This window comes from Nicotiana tomentosiformis, chromosome 5, assembly GCF_000390325.3.
Source record: "Nicotiana tomentosiformis chromosome 5, ASM39032v3, whole genome shotgun sequence".
NCBI classification, from domain to species: Eukaryota; Viridiplantae; Streptophyta; class Magnoliopsida; order Solanales; family Solanaceae; genus Nicotiana; species Nicotiana tomentosiformis.
This window is the reverse complement of record NC_090816.1, coordinates 8010821-8034768: the sequence shown is the minus strand read 5'-3', so window position 1 is coordinate 8034768 and position 23948 is coordinate 8010821. Positions and strand designations below refer to the sequence as shown.

The following is a 23948-nucleotide window of genomic DNA, read 5'->3' as shown; positions in this document are numbered from 1 at the left end:
GTATTAATTGCCAACACCGTCTTTATCAATTTCCTCCAATTTTTAATAATCATAATTAGAGGTAGGTTAAGGCAAAACTATATGTTAAACTATAGAATAATCACTTAAAAATACAAATTTTCATTTGTTCAAACAATGGCTAGGGCCAGAAGCATCCTTTCTATTCACGAAAGTTCTATAAAAATGTCAACCTTCTTATATCCAATTTAGAACGTCACTAGTCACGCTAATAAATACTTTTATTCGTTAGTCTACGCTGACTTGAATAAATAATACTGTATTATCCATTTTTTAGTTAATACATTAAGACTCATTAAATTAAAATTTTAGAAAGAAAAATAGAGAGAAAATGATAATTAGAAGCAACTGTCGAAGGTGCAGCTACGGCTCCATTCAATTGAAACCCTTTCTTTAGAAAATTATGCCGTATAATAGGGTATAAGTTATACCGTATAACAGTAATTTATATATATATATATATTGTTGAATCCCTTTGATGTAGAGGAAGCTTCTAACACAATTCTTCTTTTCATAAGAGGCTTATGAGCTTTAAAAAGGGAGTGAAATCAGATAGATGTCTGATTTACAACTGTTAATTGAAAATTAGTCACAGTTTCAAAAGTAATCGATATTTAGGTATTTTTTTATGTAAAAATAAATTCTAAATAAAAACACTCTTAAAAATACGGAATAATTTCACCATAATATACTCGAGATCGAATTTTTTACATATGAGATTTCAACATAATCTGCTGGAATTCTAACATAATATGTCGGAAGTTTATACGCATGAGCTCCATAATCCAGCATATTATGCTGGAACTTTCCGTGTTTCAGCTATGATATGTTTGTCCAGATTTTATCTCACCATAAAATAGTGGCTATCTTTCAATGACTTTACAAATGTTGTCTATTTTTCAATTACCAGTCCGAAAACTGGCTAGCCATGCTATTTGTACTTAAAAAACATACAAGTAAAAGATTTTATAATTTAAAGAAAAGCACATGAATAATTTATATTGCGTTCTTTGCATATGTAAATTTTAAATGGGATGAATCGTGTGCTCAATATTATGTTTATGCAATAGCAACATGACAACGGAAGGAAGATTGGTAGATAAAGACGTAAAAAAGTGAAATTATTTTAATTAATTAATTAATAAGTATGTAAAACATGTTTCGGAATATCAGAATTCAGAACACGTACTCCATCAGTAAACGTTGTTATTAAAGGAAAACAAATTGCTTGGATTAATTAATTAATGACACGAAGAGGCTAGAAAAGAATGATGAAAATATAAAAAGGTAGCTTTATTCCTTACTTTACAGGAATAACTTGTCTTGGTTTTTTCTTGGTGTTTGAATTTGTTTTCAATTTAGTTTTTGACTAAACTATTAAAAAGCTTTTGGAAAATATGTTTGGAATAGTCTTTGAGAAAATGTTTTTGAGGAATATTTTCTAGATTTTTTGTAAAAAACCATCTTTCGATTGCTTTTAGTTTTCGGAAAACATTTTGATTTGATTTTCTAAAACCAAACTCAATTGTATGATTCAAAAGCTGTTTGTTTTGTGTTTAAAAAAAAAAAAAAAAAAAAGAAGCAAATGGAGCAAGATTCCATTTTTTAAACTATACATTCGCAACAAATTAAATAAGTGTTTTCGAAAACTTGTGTTTCTTCTGTTTAAAAGTAATTTTGATTGATACCAAGAGACAGTCTTATCTTGAAATAACAATAAAATGATGCATTTAAAATCTTCATGTGCATAATCTCTATATTTTATTTTTATATGGCACATTTTTCTTATTGTTCCGGTCCAAAAAAATTGACACATTTTAATATTTAAAATTCATTATCAAGGCGGAGCTAGCATGTACGCTATAGGTTCAAGTGAAACCAGTAGCTTTTGCTCAAACCTCGTATATGTATTAAGAAATTCACTAAATATTTACAAATATTTAACTATGAACTCAATTATTATTGTATATTAACTTGAAGTTGTAGGAACTCATAAACATCAAATGATGATAGATTTGCATGACTCGTTAATATCAACAACAATATAGTGCCAATGAAACAATATACATTTGCAGTTTGACCTTTTCATCAAAAATTAACAAACAGAATCATATTTGCAACCATTGAATCTGCAAAATCTTTTCACTCACTAGTCAATTTGCAACTCTTAGGATTGCACTAAGATCTACCGGCCGTTCTTGTTCGTAGTGGTGGAGAGAGTCCTCTTCGTGCCACTAGGTCAAGAGTTCGAGCCTGGAACCTAACAAACAAGAAAAGGATTGCATTAAGATCACTCGCAGCAGTTCGGTTCGTGCTCTTTCTGCAGCTTCTCCCACAGGCATAGTACCATTCTTGGAGTCTGATAGTGTGCAAGAATATAGTCTGAGTCACAACCAGCATTATGAAATCTATCATCGTCGACGTACTGTACTTTGTTACCCTTCCTCCTGAATTCCTCAACCCATATGCCCACAGCAACATCCTCGAGTTTAAAAAGCTGGCAACAACACGATATACACAAGAAAACGACGTTATACACAAAAAAAAATATAAAAAAAATAAAAATTAGCATTTTGAACAGAATTTTAATTTTTGAAATTTGTCTCATGTGCTCTTTTCTATTAATGATACAATTATTTTTTCCTTTTTTGATAATAGTAGTGTCCAGGCCAACTTACATACACCTCGACTATTCCATCGAGTACCTACCAGATACATATATGCCTTTTGATTTATTCTTCCTCATTTTCTTGCTTCTTTTACTTTCCTGTAAGGGTACACTTCTCTGTATCATCAGGCATAACGGGCTCCGAAAGAAGCCAGCCTGGCCAGGTCAGCAGAGAATGAAAGGGACGACCCTAATCTTGTCTTGGTTTTGCCAACTTATTGGGTTGCGGGTGGAGAAAAACGGACGTGGGGACTCAAATCAGGCCGCAGCGTAACTAAGAGAGCCATTCCATTTAGCGAGACAAAATGGGTGGGCACGGGCGGTCTCGTGTCCGAGCGGATTGGTCAGACGACGATTACTTCACGTAACTAAGTTGATTATTGGTACCATCTTCTCTCAAGTGTTATAAGATCAGAATAAATGCTACAATTGTTCATCTTTCTAGAGGAGTCATGTTTTGGAACTAACTACACCTTTGTAGTAATTCATGGTAAAAAGACAGAAAGATGAGGTCAAAAAGAAAGAGAAACTTTTTTCATAACAATATCAAATGAGTATTACCATTAGTTCCCTTTCTTGATGGCCCTGAACGATGAACTTAGCTATATCTCGAGAAATAATATAACCTGGTCCATGCGCCCAAGGGGGATAGGAAGAAGGCGGATATTCCTGCAGAAGACAATTGTGATTAAGGAAGATTCCAAATGCCATACGAAGACACAAGTTTAGAAATAGATACCTCGACACTGATATACCACTTGTTATCTTTATCCCTATGGGGTGCTGACTCGAAAGATATTCCACCATATAATAGGCCATTAGGATCCTTTCCTTTGACGCTTGATAGAACTTGATCAATCCTCACAAAAGCATCGTCGTCCGTCTTCATAACATATTTGGCAGGTAGTATTTTAACCTGCAATTTTAAGAATAGTAATGCTTTAGCCAGATACTATTCGACAAATCTTTCCGATCACTATGTCTATGCAGTAAGAAAAGGCTACCCCTTTAGCAATTATAAAGCTTTTTTTGAAATAGCAATTATAGGATTTCTCCAAAATGAATAGTGTATTAAGACATTATAAAGCTTTTCTTGGAATTTATTTAAGACTACCCTTTAGCAATTATAAATAAGAGAAGGCTAAAGTTTCTTTCTGATAATTGATAAACAAATAAATTCAATCTTTTATTCATATATAGTTGAAAGTACGTACTCCCATAATGCAAATTGCGATAGTCTTCAAAGTGAGCAGGCTGTAGTAATCAACAAAGGGCAATAGTTGGACATCTCCATAGGCTTGTGCTTCCTTCCATAGCTCAAAGTTGACCTGCCTATTTTTGTCCTGCATTTGTTTTCAAAAGTACGTACATAATAATCAATTCCAAATAGAGCAATGAAAAATGTCAGACAACGTAATTGAGGAACAAAGGCTAAACAAGAATAAAGCGCTTGATTTAGACTCCTAATAATGTCCCCTAATCAGCCAATATCAGGAACAAAGAGTAGTAAACGCAACATGTTATTACTACAGCAATCGATGCAGTAAATTGATTCAAGATCTCATAAATCTAACCGATCAGGAGAACCAACAACAACAACAACAACCAAAAACCCAGTGCTTTCCCGCAAGTGGGGTCTGGGGAGGGTAAGATATGCAAAGCCTTACCCCTACCCTGGAAGGGCAAAGAGGCAACAAGTAGGAACAACAAGATAAAAATACGACCGAAGCCAAGAAAAAAGTTAAACTCTAGGTAGTAAATGCTAAAAGGAGGGCTGTAGCAACCTTATTATACTACATTTAGTACTTGAAATAGATGCTAGAATATGAAAGTTAGGTACTATAATAACTACTTCCAATGGAATGCCTTCACTTACAAGACCAATAAAAAATCGGACAGCTACTTCTCCTGACCGCACAGCTTCATATTGCATCCATGTTCTTCTCAGTGCCATACGTCTCTCAAAATTGTTTCCAGTAGAGAAAACCCCAATTAACATGACGAGCCTCTTTTTAGGAGTTGGTGGAGCTTTGAGGTCCTCAACATCAAAACCCAAGTCCAAATCATTGGAAACAGGTAATCCTTTGGCTAAGATCGATATGATGTCCAAACCACCTATCACATTGACTCCACTAACCAACCAAGGTTCCAATTTCTGCATTTGTGAAAACAGCACTATAAAAGGAGTTATCCATTAAATTCAGGCGACAGTTCCAAAAGATAATAAAGCTCAGTGATATCGTTGAATCAACCAACACTTACCTCCCTATATGCAAAAGAAGTCTCGTGTCTCCCGTTGACTGTCATATGAAACCCCTCTATACCGGCCCAGAGTGTTGCAGTAAATGGATTACCTTCAAGAAAAGGGTAATTGGATGTACCATAGGCACTAGCATTTGACACATCCGCAGAGATTGGACTGCTAGGACTGGTCGCATTTGCAATTTCCTCTACATTATTTCGGAAAATTTTGGCATTGCACTTGACTAGTCCATCGACTGATATATGTAGGAACAATATGTCAGATTACTAGGTTATAAGGAGAAATGGCAACAATAAGGTGCTAACTAATTCTTACCTACTACTAAATAGCTAATTAAGCTTCATTTATTAACAACATTAATAATAGACCTTGCTTCTGGTAAGAACAGAGAATTAAGACATTTCACAAGATACAGTACGATAGAAGAAATTACCTTGGCCAAGGCACATGCTATCAAATATGATGTCAAGATTAAACAGAAAAAGGGGGCAGTTCATCTACTGACTAATGGCATTACAACTCCATATAACTTTCTCCAATGTGCAATCGGTGATATCACTTATCAAAGAGCATGATTGCAACAATTCCCTTTCACACAAATGCTGAGATGGTCACTTCATAATTTGAAGTGCTTGCAACATCAGATAATATTTAGAGAAGGGTTGCAATCCACTCAATGCAGCCTATAAACTATAAAGAGCCACAAAAGTAGCATGAATCCCTTGCTAGCAAGTAAGATAACATCCAAGGCAGAAGACCATCTCTAATAAAGATATCCAAGATCACATATAACAGTTTCTTCTCTGAATGAACACAAATAGAAGATGAAAAGATGCAAGCAAATTCTTTTGTACGATTTACCTTTTATCAGGTCAGTAGAGCCATGATCAGGGCATTTTTCCACCTTACTCCATCCTGATTCATCAGTCCACGTATTCTGAGTGATAAGTGGTTCCTTCGTCAAGTTCTCCCCGGGCAAAATTACATTATAGTTCAAAACTATAGGAGGCTTTAGTTCCTCGGGAAGTTTCGTGCCCGCAAGCTCAATTTGAAAACTTTCTTGTTTTGCATCGGGTATACCTATAACAGTAATAGATGAATCCTCAACTAAGCCACAAGGGATCCTAAGATTGCTCCCATCCCTCGACGTCGTTGCATTAAATGCAGTCACAGAATAAGGGCAATCCTCATTTTCCTTCTCATCTAGAGATTTAGTAGCCTTACTTTTCTCAATAAACAACAACAAATCGTTCCATGCTATAGCAGCCTCCTTAACTCCTTGAGCGGTTAAATTCAAACCATCTGATCTAGATAACAACAATCTCATCTTATTCCATACTAGCAATGCCTTAGACTCTTCCTTTGAAAAATTATAATTCAAGCTGTATAGTTCATTAAGCCCTTCGACGTTAATAAGACGCGGTTTTTCCTTAAAAGTAACTAGCTCTACTACTGATTTTGATTCAGGCAATTTGACATTTTCATCTGCAACATCATTTGAGCCTTCATTATTATTATTATTGAAAAACTCAAATGCTGATTGCTTTTTTGGAGATTCTCCTACACTACTGCTGTATGATTTTCCCACGCTGCTGTATCTAGTGAACAAGATTATTCCAAGAGCAATAATAAGCAGAAACCCAGCCCATTTCTTCCTTCCCACTTTTCTTGATAATAAATACTTCTTCATTTCCCTACTTAACTTCAAACTGCACTAAACTACCCCCACCCCACCCCCACAACCCCACCCACGCTCCCCACAAGGTGGATCCAATACTTAGTTTTTGACACCCAAGAATTGTAAAAGTTGAATCTTTACAGATTGCACTAAACTACCCCACCCCCACTCCCTCTCCCCACAGGGTGGATCCAATACTTAGTTTTTGACACCCAAGAATTGTAAAAATTGAATCTTTACAAATCCCAGTAGAGATATGCAGATGCTAATAAAAATCTTGAAAATTGAAAAGTGAGTGACTTTATGCTTCTTCTTTTTTGGGGGGTTCTTGTTTGTTTTACAGTAAATGAACTTCAGAAAGTAAAAAAAAAAAGTTTACTTTTTTAAGTAAATGGGGTTAAAGGGAAAGGTGGGAAAGATGAAGAAAAAAACAAGAGGCACTAAAATTAAGCCCTGAATAAATCTCTGGATCTGCAGAGAATGAAAAAGGACAAGATTTTTTCTTGATTTCACTGAAAAATAAACTGAATTTAAAATCTGTGAAAATAGTGTGAAGTTGGTATTTGAGGTTTACTTGTCTCGGAGTTATGTTTGGATTGAGTTTCGCAATCTTTTAGTTCTTCCAACTTGGTTCAGTTCAGCTCCGAGCTATTAGTTCAAGAGTTGGTCTTCAGTCTTGAACTACGGGTCAAACATTTTATTTTTGTCGGAAGATGTTATATTTCAATATTGAAATGAAACAATAAAAGAAGAAGAACAATATTGGAGAGAGGAATTTTTATTGAATTTTGGGATGAATTATAATGGAATAAGACTCCTTTATTTATAGGAAAAGAGTGACTTAACCACCAAGTAAAATTCCTAAATTCTCTCTAAAATATAAACATTCACCTTAAATAAAACTCTATTTATAACACCCCCCTTGAATGTATATTCAACAGATAATGTACCTCGTTAAAACCTTAACTAAAATAAAACTCAGTGGGAAAAAATTCTAGATAAGGAAAAAGAGTACACATGTTTAGAAATACATCTTTTGGTTGCCTCGTTAAAAACCTTGCAAGAAAAACCCAGTGGGACAAAACCTTGTAAGGGAAAAAGAGTACAATGCGTATTAATTCCCCTCTATGCGAGCATCAATTCACATCCTTGAGCCTTCATATCCCGATCTTATACACTAACTTCTTGAAGGTTGACGTCGGTAGAGATTGTGTGAACAAATCAGTCATATTATCACTTGAACGAATTTGTTGCACATTGATATCACCATCTTTTGAAGATCATTTGTGAAAAATAACTTTGGTGAAATGTGCTTTGTCATATCTCCTTTTATGAATCCTCTCTTCAATTGGGTTATGCATGCTGCATTGTTTTCATACAAAATCGTTGGTAGTTTGTCACACTTCAAACCACATTTGTCTCGAATAAGATGTATTATAGACCTCAACCACACACATTCTTGACTTGCTTCATGAATAACAATTATCTCAGCATGATTAGATGAAGTAGCCACGATTGATTGCTTAGTCGATCGCCAAGATATGGCAGTGCCTCCACATGTAAACACATAGCCTGTTTGAGATCGAGGCTTGTGTGGGTCAGATAAATACCCAGTATCGGCATAACCAATAAGATCGGGACTGCAATTATTGTCATAAAATAAGCCCATATCGGTAGTTCCATTTAGATATCGCAATATGTGTTTGATTTCATTCCAATGTATCCTTGTAGGAGCAGAGCTATATCTTGCTAAGACATTAACTGAAAAAGTTATGTCAGGCCTTGTAGTATTAGCAAGATACATTAGTGCACCAATTGCACTAAGATATGGTATTTCAAAACCAAGTAGATCTTCATTCTTTTCTTGAGGTCGGAATGGATCCTTATTCACATCAAGTGATCAAACAACCATCAGAGTACTTAATGGATGTGCTCCATCCATCTAAAACTGTTTCAATACCTTTTCTGTGTAGGCAGATTGATGAACAAAAATCTCGTTTGCCATATGTTCACTTTGCAAACCGAGACATAATTTTGTCTTTCCGAGATCTTTCATCTCGAATTCTTTCTTTAAACAATCAATTGCCTTTTGGAGTTCTGTAGGAGTTCCAATAAGGTTTATGTCATCGACATATACTGTAAGTACAACAAATTCCGATGTTGTTTTCTTTATAAAAACACATGGGTAAATAGCATCATTTATATAATATTCCTTTAATAAATACTCACTAAGATGACTATACCACATTCGTCCTGATTGCTTTAGACCATACAAAAATCTTTGCAATTTGATTGAAACATTTCCTGAGACTTTGAATTATGTGCGTCATGCATTTTAAATCCCTCGGGAATTTTCATGTATATCTCATTATCAAGTTAGCTATAAAGATAGGCTGTAACCACATCCATTAAATCCATATCAAGCTTTTCATGGATAGCAAAACTAATGAGATAACGAAATGTTATTGAATCCATAACGGGTGAATATGTCTCTTCATAATCCACACCAGGCCTTTGTGAAAATCCTTATGCAACAAGGCGTGCCTTATATCTTTGTACCTCATTTTTCTCATTTCTCTTACGCACAAAGACCCATTTATAGCCAACAGGCTTAACACCATTAGGTGTTTGGACTACAGGCCCAAAAACTTCACGTTTCGCAAGTGAATTCAACTATGATTGGATTGCTTCTTGCCATTTTGACCAATCACGTCTTTGTCGACATTCTCCAACAGATTGAAGTTCAAGATCCTCACTATCTTGCATAATGCTAGATGCAATATTATATGCAAAGATATAATCCACCACTATATCCAATCGATTCAAGTTTGTCTCAACATCGATTGGATTTATTGATAGTTCTTTATTTTCTTGAGTCTCAGGCTCATTGATTTCCTCATGAACCTCAGGATTGGTTAAATCGTGGATTTCTTCATGAAGCTCTTACATAGTGCCATCTTGATCATTTGTTTTTCTTTTTCTACGATTTCGATCCTTAGAACCCAATGGTCTGCCACGTTTTAGGCGTGCTGTTGACTCATTAGCTATGACACTAGAAGATTGTCCAACAGGGACATCAATACAGATTGGAATATTTTCTGCAGGGATATATGATTTTATTATCCTTTTCAGATCCGTAAATACGTCTGGCATTTGATTTGCTATTCTTTGCAAATGGATAATCTTTTGTACCTCTTTTTCACAAATAGAGGCACGTGGATCAAGATGAGATAATGATAAATTTTTCTACAAAATTTCCTGTTTGGTTTCACCAATTTCTCCCCTAATTTTGGGGAAAATGTCTCATCGAATCGGCAGTCTGCAAATCGAGCAGTGAACAAATTTCATGTTAATGTTTCGAGGTAGCGAATAATAGAGGGCGATTCAAACCCAACATATATTCCTAACCTTCTTTGGGGACCCATTTTAGTGCGATATGGCGGTGCTACATGCACATATACTGCGCATCCAAAAATTCATAAATGAGATATATTAGGTTCATGACCCAAAATTAATTGCAACGGGGAATATTTATGATAATTTATCGGTCTAAGACGAACTAGCATTGTTGCATACAAAATGACATGATCCCAAACAGAAGTGGGTAACCTCATTTTCATGAGTAATGGTCTTGCTATCAATTGCACACGTTTAATCAAAAATTCTGCAAGGCCATTTTGAGTGTGAACATGAGCTACATGATGTTCCATTTTTATCCCAATTGATAAGCAATAATCATTAAATGCTTGAGATGAAAACTCAGCAACATTATCAAGTCTAATAGACTTAACTGGATTATCGGAGAATTGCGCCCGTAATCGAATTATTTGTGCCATTAATTTTGCAAACGCGAGGCTGCGAGATGACAATAGGCACACATGAGACCATCTAGACGATGCATCTATTAAGACCATAAAATATCTAAACGACTCACTAGGTGAGTGAATAGGTCCACAAATGTTCCCTTGTATACGTTCCAAAAACGTAGGGGACTCAATCCCAACCTTTGTTGGTGATGGTCTAATAATTAACTTGCCTTGATAACAAGAAGTACAAGAAAATTCATTATTTAAAAGAATCTTTAAATTCTTTAATGGATGCCCATTTGAGTTTTTTATAATTCCTCTCATCATAATTGATCCAGGGTGTCCTAATAGATCATGCCAAAGTACCAAAGTATTGGAATCGGTAACCTTTTGGTTTACGATAGAACGTGCCTCAATTGCACTAATTCTTGCCCAATACAGGCCACAAGATAAAGATAGAAATTTCTCAATAACCATTTCCTCACCAGAGATATTCTTGGTAATGATGAGATATTCAAGATTATTCTCATCTATTGTCACGACCCAAAATCCAAAAGGTCGTGATGGCGCCGGACACCACTATCAGGCAAGCCAACCATAATCAATTAACTTAATTACCCATTTTAGTATTTTTGAAATAAAAATTTCTTTAATAAAATTGTAGAGATAAAAACTCATAGAGTAAATGATAAATATTTTTGCAGCTAAATTTCTAAACAATTCACAACCATTCCCAAAATCCGGTGTCACAAGTGCATGAGTATTTACTAGGGAATTAAAATAAAATACAGCATCTGTCTAGAATACAAATTAGACAGGAAAATATAATAACTCTGAAGGAGATTCTGTTAGCTGCGGATCGTAATATAGAATGCAGTTCACCTATGTCCCCATAATTTTTATAACACCTCTGCGCCCACAAGGCCGCTATGCATATATAAGTACCTGCACAATAAAATATGCAGCAAGTGCAGTATGAGTACGAAAACAACGTGTACCCAGTAAGTATCAAGCCTAATCTCGAAGAGGTAGAGACGAGATGGCCGACTATGACACTCACTATGGGTCAATAATATTAAATAATCATGAAAATAGAAATATTTATATCAACGATGATTCACATAATTAACAATAATTTATTGAACCAGTAGAAGTAATTAAATTCCTTCAATTCCAATAATTCTCAGTATAATAATTAAATTCCTTCAATTCAAATAATAAATTCCACTTTATCAAATAGCTTTACAAGCTACAATTTAATTTCAATAAATTTCCAATTTATCAAATAATTTTACAAGTTGTAATGAACTGTCCAAGTATTGTGTAATTATTATTATTATTAAGCACGATTTCTGCCAAGGACGTACGGCCCAATCCAGAGTGTCGTGTACACTGCCGAGGGACATGCAGCGCGATCCATAGATGCATCTATCCTGCCGAGGCGTTCGGCCCGCTCCACAAGAAAGGAAGACATTTTCTTATGTGCCTCCGGAAGGACAGTATGTTTATTATAAGATAAATTTGGGAGGAGAACAATTTCTTTTAACAATTAATTGATTTAAATAGAAAATCAAGCCTATGAGATTTTCATCATTTAATATCTTTATCAAACAATTCACAATATATATATATATATATATATATATATATATATATATATATATATATATATATATATATATATATATATATATATATATATATATATATATATATATATATATCAATTAATATTAATTAATCAAAGAATACAATTTACACAAGTAATACATGCTTTGAGTCCTAAACTACCCGGACTTTAGCATTAATAGTAGCTACGCACGGACTCTCGTCACCTCGTGCGTACGTAGCCCCCACAATTAGCAATAATTATTTAATCTTAATCACCTATGAGGTAATTCCCCCCTCACAAGATTAGACAAGAGAATTACCTCGTCTTGCTCCAATTTAATCCACTATAAGGCCTTTTTCACGATTATCCAACTCCGTCTGGCTCGAATCTAGCCAAAATAATTCGATACAATCACTAAATATTATAGGAATCAATTCTATAAGAAAATACTACATTTTAAAGAAAAGATCCGAAATTAATTAAAAATTCGCCCGCGGGGCCCATATTTCGGAATCCTGCGAAAGTTATGAAATCCGACAACCCATTCAATTACGAGTCCAACCATACCAGTTTCACTCAAATCCGACTCTGAATCGATACCGAAATCTCAAAATTTCTTTTCTATGAGATTTCTAAACTTTTTCAAATTTCAATCTCAAAACACTAATTAAATTATGAAAACAATGATATATTCATGTATATTGATCAAATCCGAGTTAGAATCACTTACCCCAAATGTCTTTCCTTGAAAATCTGTCAAAAGTCGCCTCTATTCAAGCTCAAGTTTGTCAAAAATGGCAAATGGGTTGAATGCCTCTGTTTTTATAACTTACAGATCTGCCCAGTTCGATCTTGGGAGTTCGATCTTGGGAGCTCGATTTTGGGAGTTCGATCTTGGGAGCTCGATCTTGGGAGTTCGATCTTGGGAGTTTGATCTTGGGAGCTCGATCTCGGGAGCTCGTTCTCGGGAGCTCGATCTCGGGAGCTCGTTCTCGGGAGCTCGATCTCGGGAGCTCATTCTTGACAGGGGTTCGATTTTTGTCAGGCAGTTCGATTTTTGACAGGCAGCCCGATTTTGACAGCATTTTCAGCAGAAAAATTGCAGCAGCTTTTGCAGCAGCTAAGTCCTACTTTTGATCCGTTAACCATCCGAAACTCACCCGAGGCCTTCGGGACCTTAACCCAAAACACCAACAAGTCCTAAAATATCATACAAACTTATTTGAAACCTCAAATCACATCAAACACCGCTAACATCACGAATCATGCTCCAATTCAAGCTTAATAAAACTTAAAACTTTCAACTTCTACATTCGATGTCGGAACCTATCAAATCAATTCCGATTAACCTCAAATCTTACACACAAGTCATAAATTACATAATGGAGCTATAAAAATTTTCGGAACTGGATTCCGACTCCGGTATCAAAAAGTCAACTCCCCGGTCAAACTTTCAAACTTTAAATTCCTATTTTAGCCATTTCAAGCCTAATTTCACTACGGACTTCCAAATAAAATTCCGATCACGCTCTTAAGTCCAAAATCACCATACGGAGCTGTTGGAATTATCAAAATTTTATTCCGGGGTCGTTTTCTCAAAATGTTGGCCGAAGTCAAACTTAGCACTTTAAGGCCAACTTAAGGAACCAAGTGTTCCGGTTTCACCTCAAACACTTCCAAATCCCGAACCAATCATCCCCGCAAGTCATAAATCATTACAAGTACCTACGAAAAGTTTTATTTTAGGGAACGGGGTTCTAAAAATTAAAATAACTGGTTGGGTCATTACATCTATTGTCTCAATATGATACCCATTTCGGCGGATATCTTTAAAGCTCAACAAGTTCCTCTTGGACTCGGAGGAGAACATTGCATTATCTATGATAAGCATTGTTCCCTTAGGCAGAGTTATAGTAGTTCTTCCAGAGCCTTCAATTAAATTACTACTACCAGAAATTGTAGTAACATCTGCCTTACACATACTTAAATGAGAAAAATATTTTTTCTTGTTGAATATAGTATGTGTCGTACATGAACCAATTAAACAAATATTTTTACAATTGAACTTTGATCCAAATTTGCTTTGTGGGATATCCATGTTAGCTTCCAATGGTTTGACATACAAAAAAAAATATACGAATAAATATTAATATTTTAGAGAAAAGGGAAAGAAATAAAGTTAAACCAATGATTCAATAATGACTTTTTAATACAATTTCGAGCAAACTCTGATTATGGTACAAATAATTACATAACTAAAAATAATGCAATTATAAGTATATGCGTCGAGCTACGTTCCTTTTGCATTTCCATATCAATCTGTCAGTCAATTCTCAACTATATAGGCATAGTATTCTTCTTGATAAAAATAATTAATGCAATATTGTGTTGATGCATGTACTGAGCCAGAACAATTTGAAAATAATATGTTCTTTTAGAACATGAAGTTTATACAGATGCCTTTTTATCTTTTCTTTGTCAAATAGTTTGTTACGTTTTTTTTGGGTATGATTTTGTGGCAATATAGAATTCTAAACTACTTAGAATACTTGGCAATTCTTTTATTTAATGCAGTATAAAGAAGCATCATGGTGCTTACGAAGTAATAACTAAAAGGGTGTAGAATTTCATAGAGCACAAGATAATGACTACAACTATTAAGCTACGGTGTGAACTGTAACAGAATCTAATTTTTAATCACAAGAGAGAAAAAAGAACGAAGTGAACTGAATTCAAAAACCTATCAAACACATGCATTCGTATGATGTCAAGTCATCAAGTTTTTAAATACTTCTTTAATCAAAACGAACTAACACTATTTCATAAGATAAATGATATTAGTTGATACTAATAACTACTGCTCATGTAAATAACTGTGATTACATGTGTTTATTAGCTACTACGAATATGCAAAAATAAAAATCAAACTACCCAATCGTCTTTAACCACAGATTCATCACCGATCAAGTGGTTTATTTTTCCATCAGAGTGCTTAAAAAAGTCTGTCACATCCAAGTGAGTGATGTCAAATTCATTATCATAGACAAAATTAAGTTCAGGACATTTATTCTTTAGAGATGCTTGATAAAACTCAACCAAATGTCTTGGTATACGATAAATATTTGCCCAATGCCTTTTTCCACCGTAACGATAATATTCAGTTTCTGAACCATTTGCCTTTGGCTTCTCATCTTTCCCTTTCCACTTTTGGTGGTTATTTTTCTTTGTGGGGTGATTAACACCAGGAAAATTTCTTCCTTGGCCACGACCACGACTACGAACAAGGCCACGACCTTTTCTACGCTTAGAATAACTGGAATACACCTCATCCACTTCACGCAATAGTGTAGACCCAGTGGGTCGATTTTCGTGATTTCTCATGAGCAAGTCGTTGTTTCGTTCAGCCACAAGGAGAAGAGAAATCAACTCAGAGTACTTCTTGAAACCTTTCTCTCGATACTACTGTTGCAAGACCATATTGGAGGCATGAAATGTTGTGAACGTTTTTTCAAGCATATCATAGTCAGTGATAATATCTCCACAGAGTTTCAATTTAGAAGTAATTCTGAACATCGCAGAATTATTTTTGGAGCCTTAGATGAGCCCAATCATATCATGCTTGTGGAAGAGTGACCAACTTTAAGTTGTCATATCTTTCCTTTAAGCCATTCCACAAAATGAGTGGATCTTTGACTGTGAGATATTCTATTTTCAACCCTTCATTAAGGTGATGGCGCAAGAAAATTAATGCCTTAGCACAATCTTGGGTAGATGCTTTATTTTTATCTTTAATGGCGTCTCCAAGACCCATTGCATCTAAATGGATTTCAGCATCCAACACCCATGTCATATAGTTCTTGCCCGAAATTTCAAGGGCAGCGAACTTTCTTTTCATAATATCAGTCATAATTAAAAGAGGAAAAAAGTTATACCTTAATCTTCTCAAAGAGCTTCTTGAGACGGTAGAGTCTCGTGCTGATAACGTGAAATGAAACAATAAAAGAAGAAGAATAATATTGCAGAGAAAGAAAGAGATGGAATTCTTATTGAATTTTGGGATGAATTACAATGGAATAGGACCCCTTTATAGGGAAAGAGTGACTTAGCCACCAAGTAAAATCCCTAAATTCTCTCTAAAATATAGACATTCACCTTAAATAAAACTCTATTTATAACAAATATATATTTCTTACAAAAATTGGGAAGCTTAATGTTGGAATTTGAAAAAAGGAAAATTATTTGGTTTCCTGTTCGGTATTGATATTGGAGCTTGATTAATCCGGATTCATATTGTGTAAGACTCATTAAAATGAAAGTGCTCTCCTTTGATTACGGGATAAGGGATTTTATCCATCCAACAACAAATTTTGAAGGTTTAGAATTTAAACTTAATATTAATAGATCGGTCAAAATTATTAATAAAATAAAGGAGGTCTATTTTTAAATTAATTATATGTTTAAATAAATGAAGCTTACTGACTTGTAATGATTTGACAAGCTTTAGCTCTAAGAAACATGAGGTGATTCCCATGTAGGTGTCGCAATATAATTTTGGTTAAGGAACAATTAATATAATCAAAGCCAAATCTTTGGAGTTCATATTAAGCTAGCGTTTGGCCATAAATTTTTAAATTTATTTTAAAAAAACTGATTTTGGTAAAGTTTGGTTTGAAGATGAAAATCTGTTTGGACATAATTTTCAAAACATATTTCACTTTTGTTTTGAAAAAAATATGAAACGTGACTTATACCCATAAGTTCTAAAACCTATCAAAAATATCCAACAATACCAAACAAACAAACTTGCTAATCTTGTTTATGCATAACTTTCATCGATACCGTTCATTATTATTATCACAAACCATAGTCTTGAACATAGCTAAGTTTGGCATAAAATCATCATTTTTAAAATAAACTACATAATACACTATCCTAAAACCATAACCTGATATTTTAATATCAACTCCTAATAACATAATCACTAGCTACTACAATTCGTCAAACTGCAATAATATTACAAGATCCATCAGTCCAAAAAATAATGATACTAGTAACTAGCTGGTGGATTAGTTGGGTCATAATAGATGAGTTTTTTTTTTTTTAAATATAAAAGTTTGGGGTAATTTTGAAATCGTTTATAAAATTCAAAGATAATATTTTGGGTTAAAAACAGATGTAGAGCTAGTTTTGGGATTTGAAAATTTTGCTTTCAAAATCTACCAAAATATGGATAAAATCTATAAACAAATAGGTTTTGCCAAAAGAAATTTGGAAAAAACTTGACAAAATCTATGGCCAAACGGGGATTAAGAAATTAGGTATACCAAAAAAAAAAAAAAAAGTCGGTAACACTAGTCTGATTTGCAATTTTGGATGGCATTTTTCTACCTCTTATTGGATGTTATATCAATTTCCAACTTAGATCTTCCAACAACTTTATCTCTTTTTAATTTTGTTTATTCTTGGTTATGCTATATTTGGTGTTAAGTAAACAATTTGTCTTTGATGATTAGCAAAAGTAAAACTGCAATTTTCAAGTGAAATGTTAATTTTTCATATTTCTTTGATTGTAAAGCATATATTTCAATACTTTAAAGGAGCAGGTTTTGTAATGATTTTTTCAAAGAAGGTAATAAATTTCGATCATCTATAAAATTTAGGAATCAAAAGTCATTTTAGTGTCCTGATCTCTCAACCGCTTTCTTTTATGACAATATCATAATACAGTCAAACTTCTCTATAACAATATTGTTTGTTTCGAATATTTTTGGATGTTATAGCGAAGTGCTGTTATAGAGAACATATATTATAACATAACACAAAAATTAGTTCCGAAAAAGCTTGACTGTTATAGAGAGGTGTTGTTATATAAGGATGTTGTTATAGAGAGGTGTGACTGTAATATTGATTGTATATTTCTTGTTATAATTAAAGATATGGAAGGAAAAAAGCCCGTGAAATTTTCTAAATTCGCATTTGAGTTCACAATTTTAATTATTTTGATTCACAATTTCCTATTTGTCCAAGGAGAAGCTTTTTCAACTCACCAACATAATAGAGATAGTGGCTAAGCCTAGTTGAATGGTTGTATCATCTAATTACTACAATGGACTCAAGTGCACCCCTTTCACAGCTCTATATAATCCAGTTAATATCGTTGTTTGTTCTAAATATTTTTAGCTATTATAGCGAAGTAATGCTATAGAGAACATATATTGTTACATAACATGGAAAGTAATGCTATAGAGAACATATATTGTTACATAACATGGAAAATAGTTCCAAATTTTTTTTGAGCGTTATAGCAAAGTATTATTATAAAGGATGTACATATATTACAACATATCATGAAAAATTAGTTCCAACGAAAATTTGACCATTACAACAAAGTATTTTTATAGAGAATGATTGTTATAGTCTTATAGAGAAGTTTGATTGTATCATAGGGGAGACAAGATTTACCTTAAAAAGAAATTATAAGTTTTGTGCGATGACAAAATAAAAAAAATCACGCCATCATATCACTTAAAAGGCAACTGATACAAACATTAATTAGTAACCTTACAATAATGAAAAGCATTATCATATATTATATTAAAAGCACGAATGCCCTTAACGAAATGTCATTCGCCTTTTTTACCGTCAGAAAATATATTTCACATGGGACAAAATAGTAATTTAGTTATTTGCCTAACTTTTAGGACTTTAAAATTAGCTAAAATTTTGGTTTTTAAATTTTTCCTTATATAAAATATGTATCTCTTTATAAAGATATTAAATGCACTAAATCTCCTTTTATAAATAAACTACTAATATTTAGGAGTTTGAGATTATTGGTAAATTTGCCACTTCTATTCTCAATGAAAGTTCAACGTATGGAAAAAAGGTTTAAAGTCTACTGTCACGATCAAAACCCCCACCACAGGCGTCGTGATGGCACCTAGTCTCTAAGACTAGGTAAGCCGATTTCAATTACATTTTGAAGCTATTTTTAAGTAATCAAAACTAACAACGGAAATAATTACGATATACAACCTCCCAAGACTGGTAGTACTGAGTCACGAACTCTAACTGAATATATGGAATGATCACGAAGACCGAATATACAATACTGTTTGATTACAAATTAACAGTACAATGAAATGAAAAGACTCCAAGGGACTGCGACGACCAAACAGCTCTACCTTGAATCCTTACTATCCCGCTTTAACTCTGCTCAAGTCCGATATTTCCAATACCTGGCTCTGCACAAAAAAGTGCAGAAGTGTAGTATGAGTACACCACGGTCGGTACCCAGTAAGTATCAAGACTAACCTCAATAGAGTAGAGACGAGGTACAGTCAAGACACTCACTAGTCTAATAACATGTGCAATATAATATACAAAATAATAGGAAACAAATAATAATAAGGGCAGGATAAAACAACCAGTTATATGCACAACAGACAACAAGTACCATTAATATCACTCAACAATTAATCAACACAATTACACCCAATTAAATCAAGTCCTTCAAATAAATATCTTTCACATATAATTCTTCGAGATAACTCTCTTTTAAATATAATTTTTTCAAATAATTATTTTTTAAATATAATTCTTTCAATAAATCTTTTCAAATATAATTTCCTCAAATTAATATCTTTCAAATACAATTCTTTCATAAAATACTTTCTAAGTAAAAATTCTTCCAAATAAATATTTTGAATATAATTCTTTCAATTAAAAAGTCACCATGTGACACCTCATTTCATAATCATAAAAATACGGATCTCAGTCCATTTTCATATTTTTCTTAAACATGGGTCTCAGCCCATTTTCATATTTTCACGGCACCACGTGCCCATAATTAAATCATCATATTTTCCCGGCACCTCGTGCCCTCATTTCATATCACAGCTGCACGGACAATTCATGTGCCAATTATCATTATCATTTCATCACAGTGCCTCGTGCCCACATTTCATATCACAACTGCACGGACAATTCACGTGCCGAATATCCTCATTATTTAATCACGGTACCTCGTACCCATATTTCATTTTATAATCCGCATGGCAATAGCCACAGGCTCTTAATTTCAACATAAAACATATTGTTATCAATTTACTATCAACAAGACCAATTGCACAAGGCATAAAAATAAACACAAGAAAAATCACAACATCACATAAAAATCATAACACCACAACCCCACATCATCACATATCGTCTCTGACAATAGCCACCCTTATCCCTCCTATTGCCACCCTTATCACTCCTATAGCCACCCTTATTGCTCCGTCCAGACAATATCAATAGCCACATTTATCGCTCCTATTACCACCCTTATCGCTCCTATAGCCACCCTTATCGCTCTGCCCAGACAATATTCCAACAAACACAACAACAGTGAAATGCCACCCTTATACCCACATAATATCAATAGTGATGTCACGCCCCAAACTAAGGGAGGCACGACTGGCACTCGATACTGTATTCGATCGAGTTAGCCACTAAACATACTAGCTAACTAGACTGGGGGCCCAACAGATCGGGCAGCACAACATCTGAAATACTAAGCCTGGACCGTAAGGTTATGACATGAATAACAATAAGCCATATAAAAATAGGTAGACAAGCCAAAATAATAAAATACTAGCTGGCCGACGAGGCCGCGACTGAAGACATACATGCCTACACACCTATATATACATGCCAAGCTTATGGGCTGGAGACTGAAAGCAGCAAAAAAAAGAAACCCAGAATATTATGTCCACAATAGCCTCTAAGAGTGTCATAAGCACTGTCGGGATAAGGCCCCAACTATACCCAAACTGTACAACAAAAGTAACCATCCTATGAAAGCTCCAGGAAGAGGTAGAGCTTACCAACTCACAGCTGAACCCCGAAATTCTAGCGGAGGGGTCGATCAGAGTCCCTACCTGGACCTGCACGCACGAAACAAAAATGCAGTGTCCCCAGGCAACGGGACATCAGTATGAATAAAAATGTACTGGTATATAAGGCAGAAAGTAGAATCATACATAGCTGATGTAAAAAGGTAATAAAGATACCACCTGACACTGAAACTCTGATAGCCTCCATGGCCGACATCCGACCTCATAGTAATAAAATATACATGGTATGCTCGTGTAATCGTATGTCGTGAATACATATATATTGATGTAAATGCATGACATACCCAACCAAATGCTAGCAATGGCGGTCTCTCCCGGTAGTAACCGGTATCATATTGCCAGCCTGTGACAATCTGTATAATATATATAGCCTTTCGGGCAAATAGGCCCCTTACCTCCGATTATAGCTCGAAGTCCATGCATAATATGTCATATATGATATGAACTTTGAATGCACATAATAGGCCATAACAAGAACTTAGCCAACCTTGGCTCATTGGTACTCTTATTCTCATAATCTCATAATCACCTTCGTATCGCATACAAATGTCTCGTGGAACCTCATATCTTTTTTAATAAGTTTGAAAACTTAACTCGACTTTTAGAAAGATAACTTAACTCTGAATATGTTCATAAAAAGCTTAAGGTGCTTCACTTAGTCCTTATACATGATTTCTTGATAATTAGTAAAAGAAAGTATTTCAAAAAAAATCAAATGTTTTAGTAGTTTAAACATAAAAATTATATTTGAAAATTTTAAAATCGACGTGTCACTTTAGAGATTTTAAAATATACTTTAACAAGGAAGAAGGACTGATCGCAAATACTAAATGCCTTTATTTTTAAGTCACACAACCCAAAGACGAATAAGAATTCATATATATGGACATATATTTAAGAAGCCGACAAAATGATATATATAGATGTCGAATACCCTTTTTAACCGAACGAGTGGAATATCAACCTAATAGCATCATGAAAATACTTCAGCTACGATACCAATGCCTTTCACAGAAGGTCTTTCTAGCAACAGAATAGTATTTTGGCGTCTTAGGAATTTCCCTAAATTCGTGCTAAAAGAAAGGACGAAACTTAGCCTTAACATACCTCTCCAACGAACGTCTGAATGCCTGTAGTTCCTTCACGAAAGTTGTTCCTTACGTCCTAAGCTTCGAAACCACTATATATATGCAGCTTATACGCACCTATAAACAGTTCATAAATGAGTTTAAATCGGCAGATTTGCCATATGATCCTAACTTGACGAAACGCCCGTAGAACTTTGTAAAAACGATCATAAAAGAGTCCCAAGATGATTACCTTGGAAAACCAAGTATAAATCATGAAGAACCAGCAAGAACAACAATTTCCTATCTTCCAAAAATAGCTCCAAACACAGCTAATAGAAGGGGAAAACGATTGCAAAGCGTAGAGATTGCGCTTCTAGGCACGTGGGCAAACTTTAATGATAGAAATCGTTAAAAACACACCTTAATATCTCAAGAATACCATGAAACCCTCTCTTAAGCCTTTTCACTATTTTTGGACGAAGATGAAATATTTTGGGGTCTTAAAAGTCGGATTTTCCGACTTATACCACTTGTTTGACCCGACCCGGTTCGCGACCCGATTTCAGCCCGGACAGTCCGCGGTAAAACAGTCATAACGTTTTACTCCAATGTCGGTTTGATGTGAGATTTCTTTGGTTGCAAACTAGATGCGTAGACCTTCGATTTGGTAGGTTGTGGATTCCATAACTCTTTATATATTGGGAGAAATGATCTGATATATTAGACCCAAAGTTTAGAAAATTTATTAGAGAAATTTACGATAACTTTTGCCGACCTTTATTTCGCAACTTGCTTGACTCCAAAACTTAACATGTGACCAGTGTGATATTATAATACCTCATAACACATTATTCTTAGCATATTATACACTCTTAGTCTTATCCCACAGGTTCAAGTTAACTTAAACCTTCGGAACGCGCGGGGTGCTACCCGAGCCATTTCTTTAACCATGAACCTTTGTTTAAGGGATTCCTTTGACTTAAAGCTTTAGTTTAGTTCCTTGATATTACCACACATTTTCAGTCTTATTCTCCTAATGTGCTATACCCAATCATATATTCCTAATATAACCACGCCACGTTACGTATATTACGTAAGAGAAGAGAGAAACACCTGGGGTCTCACAGTCTCCCCCCCTTAAGAACATTCGTCCGCGAATGGGTCAAGTCAATTCCTTGGTTTCATTTCTTGTCCGCTAATACGTTATTTGCGAGGCTATATTTGTTACATTTGCAAAGCATAAATCAATTTCTGAAGATTCCGACTACTAGGCTTCGTATAGCTATTTCGCAATAAAAAAATAATTTAAATTGCACTTTCAAGTCATTTAAAATTCAATTAAGTTGCTGTAAAGAAATAATTGGCAATTATTTAAATGCGACTCACCTTAAGTCGTAAATAGGTAGGGGTACTTCTTCCTCATTTCCTCCTCAGCTTCCCAGGTCATTTCCTCGATGTTGTTATTTCGCCATAACACTTTCACGGAAGCCACTTCTTTAGTTCGAAGCTTCCTTACCTACCGATCTAAAATAACTACTGGTACCTCTACATAAGATAAGTCTTCATCAATGTGAATATCCTCAATGGGCGTAATACGTGAAGGATCTCCAATGCACCTCCGCAACATAGATACATAAAACACAGGATGGACTGCTTCCAATTCTAAAGGCAAATCAAGCTCGTACGCCACCCTACCAATCCTCCGAATAATCTTATACGGTCCAACATACCTGGGGCTGAGCTTCCCCTTCTTTCCAAATCGCATGACGCCCTTCATAGGCGATACTTTCAGGAAAACCCAATCTTCTACATCAAACTCTAAGTCTCGTCGTCGAACATCTGCATAAGACTTTTGCCGACTTTGTGCTGTACGCAGCCGGTCTCTAATAAGTTTTACCTTTTCCATTGCTTGCTGGACTAAGTTAGGACCTAG

General features: G+C 34.7%; 2 protein-coding genes across 3 annotated transcripts in view; both read right to left on the bottom strand.

Annotated features, from left to right (window-relative positions):
* Positions 1-2013: 2013 nt before the first annotated feature.
* LOC104087487 (hydroxyproline O-galactosyltransferase GALT3) overlaps positions 2014-23948 on the bottom strand; it is a 172324-nt gene continuing 150389 nt past the window's right edge. Inside the window, exons 2-8 of one of the 2 annotated variants that reach the window (XM_070201971.1) lie at positions 5811-6651; positions 4949-5184; positions 4563-4841; positions 3901-4029; positions 3426-3602; positions 3248-3355; positions 2014-2515 (exon numbers count right to left, since the gene is read on the bottom strand). In XM_070201971.1, coding sequence (XP_070058072.1) covers positions 2309-2515; positions 3248-3355; positions 3426-3602; positions 3901-4029; positions 4563-4841; positions 4949-5184; positions 5811-6639 — 1965 coding nt within the window. In that variant the 5' untranslated portion in view covers positions 6640-6651 and the 3' untranslated portion in view covers positions 2014-2308. Of the gene's footprint in view, positions 2516-3247; positions 3356-3425; positions 3603-3900; positions 4030-4562; positions 4842-4948; positions 5185-5810; positions 6680-23948 lie in introns of those variants that run through there. The other variant, XM_009591969.4, reaches the window with a different exon arrangement.
* LOC138891890 (uncharacterized) lies at positions 14968-15426 on the bottom strand. Its single transcript, XM_070175575.1, has one exon. The coding sequence runs from the start codon at positions 15424-15426 to the stop codon at positions 14968-14970; it is 459 nt and encodes a 152-aa protein (XP_070031676.1).

Coding starts and splice junctions, on each gene's coding strand:
- LOC138891890 (XM_070175575.1), bottom strand. CDS start 15,426: ATGAGAAATCACGAAAATCGACCCACTGGGTCTACACTATTGCGTGAA.